The 9224-nt window shown below is 46.0% G+C and overlaps 1 protein-coding gene across 1 annotated transcript; it reads right to left on the bottom strand.

Annotated features, from left to right (window-relative positions):
* Positions 1–4435: 4435 nt before the first annotated feature.
* Positions 4436–9151, bottom strand: LOC118575400 (golgin subfamily B member 1-like; the record flags this gene model as incomplete). The annotated part of the gene is made up of 5 exons (XM_036175977.1): positions 4436–5143; positions 5365–5470; positions 7711–7845; positions 8671–8768; positions 8928–9151. Coding segments are annotated over 5 exons (698 nt in total), but the record flags the coding sequence as incomplete, so codon positions are not given.
* Positions 9152–9224: the final 73 nt, after the last annotated feature.

Consider the following 9224-nt stretch of genomic DNA (forward strand, 5'->3'; position numbering starts at 1 on the left):
CAATACCCAACAGAGATACCATCGCTCCCTAAACAGCAGGAAGCAATTCTAAGAAAACGACGCCCCTTCTCCCTAAGGTTCATATTTCTCAGGGTTATGGATAATGGTTCTAGGGTTGGGGGTGGAAGAAACTGTTAAACTCAGTACTCTCCTTAAGGAAAGAAAATATGTCTTAAAAAAAATGGGAAAAGAAGAAATGGAATGGATAGGTATAAGATATTATGGTAGACTGTCATATACATTAGTAAACAAATTTAGTAATATAGCAGCCTTTGCACTGTTATGAATTCTTATATGTTGATAAAATTATAAAATTTTTACATTCCTATTTAAGATAATTTGTATATTGATACAAATACAGAACTATGTTTGTTATATTGTACACATATTTTTACTCTTATGTGAAATATTTGTATATTGATACAAATGTGAATTTATATCTCTCATACTGTATGTATGTTCTACTTCTGTTTAAGATATTCTGTATACTGATATATATTTAGGATTATTATCATATTGCATATTGCACTATACATTCCTACCTCTGTTAAAGTTATTTTGTGTATTGTCACAATTTAAAGTCATTGTCCTTTTACTGTACATTTGCTTACAGACTGTTTGCCTTATTTATAGGAAGCTTAGTCCTTAGGTTGTTTAGGTAGATAAGACTTACATAGTTATTGTCACCTATGCTTGTTATCGCTATAATTATGTTAGTTAGGTTATCCAGATTTATAAATACATAGGTCAGATGGACAGGTAATCTTCAAACACTTCATGGACCTAGAGAACATGGCATTTAAATAACTTAGAATTCTGTTGACATGAGACATAATTGCTCCTGGCAGCACCAATTTGATCCCGAGAGAATGTTGGGCTTCTAAGACATTTCCATTTGGAAATTTGTCTTTGTCTTCTTGGCACAAAATGGCCTACTGGGCAAAGAACTGCCCTCGCCTCAACTGCTGACAGTACAAATGCTGTCCTTTCTGGACAAGCGGGACACAAGGAAAGCGACCACTATACTTTGCCAAGACAGGGTAAGATGGTCTTTCAGAATTCATGCTTCTGAAAATGGTCTGCCAGATACTCTAGGCCTGTAGCCAATTTGAATGCACCAACGATACTGAGAAACGTTAGGTGACTGTCCAGGCTGCTAGCTGTCTCTGTCTACTCTTGCAAGACTCCCGAAAGTTGCTTGCGTCCTTCTCCCATTTCTCAGATATTATTATATTCCTTCTCAGGTCTTTGATGAGGTTGGAGATTAGCAGTTATAGTTACAACTTAGTATATATACATATATAATATCTTAGATAGGATATATTAAGTATTAGACTCAGGTTCTTTAGGATAGGACACCTTTTGGAATGATCTTTGTAACACGCCACCTACCCATGCCCTAGACTTCCCTGGATTTTACTATGTGTTTTTTGCTTGATATTGTTTGCACTTATTGTAATTCCAACTTATCTAGGTCATTATCCCTCATTACTCCTGGACAATATTTGACAACCATCTCTTTGTATATAGTCTTGTATTAGGTTAGAACTTTCTTATTTAGACAAAAGGGGGAGATGTAGTGGGTAGCCATCCCAGCATTGGCCTGGAAGTTCCAACCCCCACTGAGGCTTTGGTAATGGTCACGCCCACAAGGCGGGGCAGAGGAGGAAGCGGAAGACGAAGGATCGGGAAGTACTCACTCTCTTGGTTCCCGGACTCTGGACGCTGGAGGTAGACCGAGCAGAGTTCTCCAGAGAACAACGCTGGATTGTGCTATACCCTTGCCAGACCCTGTAACCTACCCCCTCATTTGTAAGTACCCCACAAAATAAACCTCCCTTTTAACTACGTGGAGTGGCCTTAATAATTTCACCAATACACTGATTACTGTGATTTTGTTCCCCAATGTTAAATAGTGAAGAGTGTATAGCTGCCTGTCTCTGACACTCTGGGATTCCCACAAACAGAGAGTTACCCTCGCTGAATAATCAAGCTTGCATTTGGCTCCTAAAAGCACTTGGCTCAGCACCAATGTTCACATGGGGTTAATTCCTGTTCCCTTACATTTCCCATGTGCATTTTGTGTCCCTGCTAGACGATACAAAAGTCTACTTTGTGTTTTTAGTTTAATGCCCAGGGGCAGCCAGTCCTTAGAGTGGGCTGTGTACAACATCAGTAGAACTCAGGGCACACTTGGCTGGACCCACAGTCCTAGATGGCTGATCAATCATGTTCCCTGAGTGCAGGCCATTTCCTTGGTCCTCTCTTCAGATGCTCATTGCCAACCACAGCCCAGGCCTTATGGCCATCAGAAGTTCAACACCTATTGGCAGGGCCCTCCTTCGACAAGAACTAAGTGCTATGCAGATTTCTCTTCCACAGGGCCCTGTGCTCCCCAAGTCTCCCAGAGCTCCCAGTACCCACCTTTACTACTATTTGTGTGAGCTCGCAGCTCTGGCTCTTCAAGTCCACACCCGGCAGCCTCTCCAGCCACTGGCACTTCAGGGCAAGAAACTGAGCAGCTGCTTCAGTTCCGTTTTCAGGTTTTCTGTCATTTCCTGCCACACTGTCCTCACAGCCACTTCCTGGAGTTCGAGTCACTTCCTTAAGCATTAGGTAATTTAAAGGGTTAAGTGATTCTGTGTCTCGTATTTTTAAACTTTTTTTTTTTTTAGGTCATGGGATAGTTATAAAAATGACCGCCGAGCCACATCCCTAACAGTTAAGACAGGTTCAAGAATGCTGTAGGACCACTCTGTGTCCTACATAGGGCAGTTGCACCTAAGATAGTAAAAGAATTCACAACGGGCCAGGTAGGTGTGGTAGCCAACATCTGTGATTCCAGCACTAAGGGGTAGCCTGGGCTCCAACATGGTTGTAGAGGCCAGGTCTCAGGGAGGAAAACAAAAACATAACATCTGATATAGGCTGCAGCAATCAAGAAAGGCTTAGTGGGATACTGATCTATATTTGAATTTTGAAGGGCGAGCCTTAGTAACAAACACTTCTTCATTACCTATAGCACTTACAATGGGGCTCACAGAACCGACACCCAAAGGGTAACTGTTGGGAAACGGGGGAGAAAGTTCCCTAGCTTGCTGGGAAGCTATGTGGGGCCTGGGCTCACTGACAGAAGTCTGACTCCAGATGGACTTCTCCAAGAAGTGCATGTGAACCCTGACACACTCTACACTGTTCAACTCTGCCGCCCTGCCCTTCTATCTTCAAGTGACTTGTTTGGACCAATGAAATAGACCCTTTCGCTTTGACTGGCTGCTTTACAAATAATCCCCCAGGGGGACTCCTTGGGAAACCTGGGGTCCTCAGTGACAAAGAGGAGGCAAATAAAGTCCCCAGGATCTCTGGTTGAAAATTAATACTACTAAGAAGTTACTGACTCTGACCCTGGATGTCCTCATCTTGGTCATCTGTGGGGTTCTGACCGGATTGGCTTAGAGATAATGAACCCCGAGAGGGTCGGTCCCAGAAGGGCCGGTGTTTCTGCAGAATAGAAAGCCTCTACGTTCACTTCCAAGTGGAAGCTGGACTTGGAACATTTTATTTGTTCTGATAAAGCTATTTTAAAGTAGAGAAATATGTAAAAGGGGGAAATCTTTTTAGCTAATTTGGAATTCTAATCCAATGTCACAATTAGAATCATCAGAGCAGACATTATAACACATCATATAGCAATGCAGTTCTCTGGAGGAACCATAGAACTTCAGAGATGACACCAAGAAAACTCATTTCCCCTTTACAAATACCCCATGTTCATCCCTCGCGGAGCAGAGTGTAACATGCAGGAACAGCAGAGAGATCAGGTTCAAAATACACATGTGCACTGAGAGAGCCAGCTAGCTTTTCCCAAGCAGCAACTTCATGTAAGAGCATGGTTATACCTACCCAACCTGCATGAGCTATGAAACTTCCCCTCCTGACTGGGTGTGTGTTGGGGGGCCTGTTTTAGGAAACTTTTTATTGTTTGCTGTTGTGGTTTTTTTTTTTTCTTTCTTTCCAGACAGAGTCTCGCTATGTAGCACAGGCTGTCTTGAACTTACTATATGGACAAGACTGACCTGGATCTTATGATCCTCCTGCGTCAGCCTCCCAAGTGCTGGTTGGAATTACAGGTAAGAGCCACCATACTCGGTGGCCCAATATTTTCCAGAGTTCTCTCAGAACTATTCACAAGGCTTTGGGAATTTCACACCCCATGATTCCGCTCCTCTAACTCAATCTCAGGATGGGCGTCTTCACTATACCTCACCTCCTTCGGCTCCAGTGGCTGAGGCTAGAAGGATGCTCACAGCCATCCCATGCTGGACATCGAGAAGGGAGGGTTTTCACAACTTTCTGCTCTAGTTAGCATTCCTCCATCCTTCACTCTCCATAGAGCGCAAACACAGGTCCATAACATCTGTGCCAACACAACTCCTTATTCTGAAAATAATTTTATTATTTTATTTTACAGGAGTTCCGGAAGTCCTTGGGATGTTGTGACTAAAATTTAATCAATGTGAAACAAAGAGTTGGTGGGTCAATCAGTCTTCGCCCTTCCTCAGATGATGGGTACAGGAAGGGAACACATCATGTCCATAATGACAAAACCAGTGGCTGGCAGGGGAGACAGGCACAGTGGGAGCCACTCGTGACCGCTGCTCTCAGGTCTGGATTCAGGTGTTTTGCCTTCTCTTTCCATTGCCTTAGCCCTGTTCCCAGAGGCAGGGGACAATGGTATTGAAGACAGAATTCACACCCGCACAATAGTGTGGTGGCTCAGTAGAAGCGGTGATGCTCCCGCACGGTCTCAGGACCCCTGTGTTGGAACATTCAGGATACAAATAGGCTACACCAGGTTTGCAGCTCCAAACTGTCCTCACTTCTACCTTTGTGGTCACAAGAATTTTCCAAGGAAATAGGGGTAGGAAAAAAAAAAAGTGGGAAGGCTTTCTGGAACAAACAATTCTTATGTTAGATACAAATGAATTAAAGGTTCTGAGAGTCAAGTTCACAGATAACCTGTGATACAGAGGATGAAAAGGACATGGACCAACAGGAAGTAGATGGCTGCAAACACTGGCATTTGGGTCCGGGAACGGCATAGTGAACACAGAACCCGCTTACACCCAGCATGACTCCGAGTCTGAAACAAACAAAATATCAACAACAATAACAATAAATGGGGAAGTCCAAGCTCTTTCCCTTCACCAGTAATCCCACATTTAAGTCAAGCTGATCCCATCCTCACAGAAGAGAGGCATCCTGGGAAGGTTTCCTTAGTAGCTGGACACCTACAACACTGCCCATCTCCATCCCTGCAGCCCAGTCCCACAGCAGAGTCCTCTCTGTGGCCTTCCCTCTTACCACTTGACAGCTGATGCCTGGGATATCTATTAAAACAGTTGTTTCCTGAGAGCCATAGGCACCAGTGATAGGAGTCCGGGCCGATTCCCTTTCTCTCTGCGTCAGCCTGTGTTGAGGAAGAAGATACAACACAGGGCGGCTGCATGAGAATCTTCCCAGTCACCCTTCCAGTTGGGAAGCTGGTTAGTGTCTTGTCCTCGGGAGCGTGACCAACAATCAGTGGAACTGCGATCCAATACCCATTTGTCTGCATGCCTCTTGTTCTTTTACCCCTCTATGCCACATTTGATTCAGAAACTCACTAATTTCTCTCCCTGCTTCCTTCTCCACCCCACCCGCTTTTTGTTTGTTTTTGAGAAAGGGTCTTATTTTGCGGCCCAGGCTGCCTTTGAACTTAGACTGAAGTTGAAGTGGCAGCCCCTGCAGTCCTCTGCTGATTGACTTATTACTTCATTTGGGAAATTCTCCGTTCATGAGAAGCTGCCATTACTCAGTGGTCTCTGAAAACAGGGCAAGGGCACGGCTCATCATCCATTTGCCATCGGGACACACAGCTCACCTGGAGTGGGGGAAGGCCACACCTCTTTCCTCTTCATGTTTCTTCCCCACACAGGGGATCTCCATCAGCTGAACATTGCTTCTCTGTGGGCCACTCTCTTCTTCAGCAGAGACGAAATGCCTTAACCTGACCCTGGTCTAGGTGGGCCATCCTTGAACCACCCTCTCTCCATTCACTCTCGGCCAGAATGAAAGCGGGGAGGGCTAAGCTTAGGTTCATGTGGTCCAGACACAGGCTCCAGAGTCATCCTGACTAAGCTGTCTCAAGTGGTCCAGATGAATGACACCCGAGGGGGGGATTAACCTCCCCATGGACCAGGTTTCAGAGATCTGAACAATTTCATAAGTGGCGGAGAAAGAGCCACGAACAAACAGGCCTGAAAGTCTTGGCACGGCCACTGCACCATGCTGCACTGTGCTTCCACAGAGCCAACCCTCAATGCTACCTAGACAGGTGCTGAAAACAAAAAGCTGTGAATATGCTCCATGCAAATGAAAGAACTCCCAGCCAAGCCCTGCTTCCTGGGGAAGGCATGGCAAGAAGGCAGTGGCATCCCCAGTGCCATTTACTCTGAAGGAAGAGACAGCAGACAGGGTGGCTTGCCCTCATGGACACAATGGAGATACTTGCTATGCTGTTCTTTGCATATAAAGAGGGTTCCAGCCACACAACAGCCACACTACCTTCCCCCACACAGAGACTTTCTTCACTTGGAATAAGTAACAAGTGGTACACAGCTGTGTCCTTCAAATCACACTTGGGGTAGAGTGCCCACAGTATCACACACATCCAGGCCCTCCTAGCCAGATAAGAGCAGGGTCTTCTGCAAAGCCAGCAGACGCTGCCCAACAGAGCCTATGACTGGCAAAGGGAACTTCAGGGTTTGGCACTGCATTTGCCAATAAATCAAGCCACACTCTTCTTCAGCAGGCTTTTATTCTCCCTTAGGTTATGCTCTTTAACATTTCAATTGGCTGACTAGGTGGTGATGACACACACCTTTAATCACAGCACTTGGGAGGCAGAGGCAGGAGGATCCCTGTGATTTCAAGGCCAGCCTGGTCTACAAATCAAGTTTCAGGCCAGCCAGAGCTACATAGAAAGACCTGTCCCAAAAACAAACAAAGGTCTGGGGGTCTGGGTGTCAGATAGATAAAGAAAATGCATTTATTTGGCCCTCTAATAAATCTGACCCTGGGCTGTGGAGATGGTGCCGTGGGTAAGAGCACTTGCTTTGCAAGCATGAGGAACTGCATTCACATCCCTAGCCCCATGTGAAAGCTGGCCTAACTGTGCACACCTGTAGTCCCAGCATGAAGAGAGCAGAGGCAGGAGAATGGCTAAAGGCCTCCTTGTCACTGAAAGTGCCAGGTTCAATGAGAGATTCTGTCTCAAGGGAATATGGTAGAGAGTGATAAACCAAGACACCTAACATCGTCCTCCGACCTTGCCTTCCTGCCCCCCAACATGCACAGGCACAGACACAGAAGAGCCCAGCACATACCTCATAGAGTGACTGTTGGAATGAAGAAAGACACCTTGTACAGCTTACTTGTGTAACATGGGTGGTAAATATATTACTAACCCTTACGAGCTACTGGCCTGGAAAACACAAGCCTTTGAAACTCCAGAAGTACTGTGCTTCCTGGTGATGACTCTCCAGACACTCTAGGACCATGTCAAGGGGAGATTAAGATCTGAACTCACCCTGAGCCTGGTTGCAGAAATGTGTAGGAGCAAGGTCAGGAAGGGGGAGAAGTGGACAGAAGGCTCTTCCCACACCTTACCATTTAATCTGTTCCTCGGCCAGGGAGAGTCTATTTTCAGTGCTCAGTCTTCGGTTGCGTTCTTCTTCCAGCAGCTTCTTTAACTCGCTCACTTCTTGCTGAGTATTATATAGTTCCTGCTGGGCCTCAGGAACACTTGAGGATAAAAGGCAAACAAAGGACATCAACTAGGTGTAGAACACAATCTCTAATACGAATTCACAAGGCTGGAAGCATCTCACCAAACAGGAAAACTAACACAGTAGCAAAGCTAAAGAGAAAACAGCAGAAAAATACCCACTGAGAGAAGGGAGCCTGTAGTGGGTGGCCATCCCAGCCTTGGCCTGGAAGTTCCAACCCCCATTGAGGCTTCAGTAATGGTCACGCCCACAAGGCGGGGCGGAGGGAGGAAGCTGAAGACCCAGGATTGAGAGGACAGGTCTCTCTTGGTTCCGGGACCCTGGACGCTGGAGGTAGAGCGAGCAGAGTTCTCCAGAGAACACCGCCGGACTGCACCATACCTTTGCCAGACCCTGCAACCTACCCCTTCATTTGTAAGTTACCCCACAAAATAAACCTCCCTTTTAACTACGTGGAGGGGCCTTAATAATTTCACCAATAGGAGCCTGCGGAACAGTTTCAATTCCAGCGTTTGTAACGCTATAGGTATGCCCTTGTGCTATAACTCTTGTTCGCTCTTACACACCATCTGTTAGGTACTGTGATGTTCAATCTTTACCTCACTTCTGTGACACTAGCCAAGATAACAGACACACTGAGTGCATACGGTGAACTCTACCTCCACCAAGATTACAACCCAATTTCGTAAAAACGGTGTACACTGACCGTAGGTTTCCTTATGACATTTCCACACATATAGATAATGTGTCTTTATCATATTCATTCCCATCACCCTCTCTTGTCTACCACCCAATTTCTCTGGACATAGTGCATGATGGAAGGCAAGTCCTGATCTTCTACCTTGGGTGTGGCTCCCTTGTGGCCTCAGAATCATTCTTCTTACAAGTTCCATCATTTTCCAGGGGTGCTCCTAGAGTAGCATCTACATTTTGTGACACCTAGAAAAAAAAAAATAGCAGCATAGCAGTCGTGATGGAAACTCTTCAGATACTGTACGTCTGCAAACTGACAGTGGTCCACAGTCCAAGGGAGGGAGCCCCTAGCTTTCCCCTCCCAACCCCCACTATCACACTGAGCACTTTCTGTGGCGGCCTTACCACCTGCAGCTCCTGCACCTGCTTCTCCAGGACAGCACAGCATTTGAAGAGCTCACTGTAGTGGTGCTGTGTCTCATGGAGTCTCTGGCTAGTATCACTGAGCTGGATGGTTAGGGCATTCTTCTCGAGCAGCTGAGAGAACCGAAGGAGGGAGAGGGTAAGTACCACCCTCAGGGCCACATCACCGGAAGCAGCATTTAGGCAACTGGCCTGAGCTGTCAATCCTCTCCACAAAAACAAACGGAGGAGGGGGGTTCTGTCAGGCTTCTGACAGCGAGACTATGCTATACATGCACC

Source organism: Onychomys torridus, unplaced genomic scaffold, assembly GCF_903995425.1.
Source record: "Onychomys torridus unplaced genomic scaffold, mOncTor1.1, whole genome shotgun sequence".
NCBI lineage: Eukaryota > Metazoa > Chordata > Mammalia > Rodentia > Cricetidae > Onychomys > Onychomys torridus.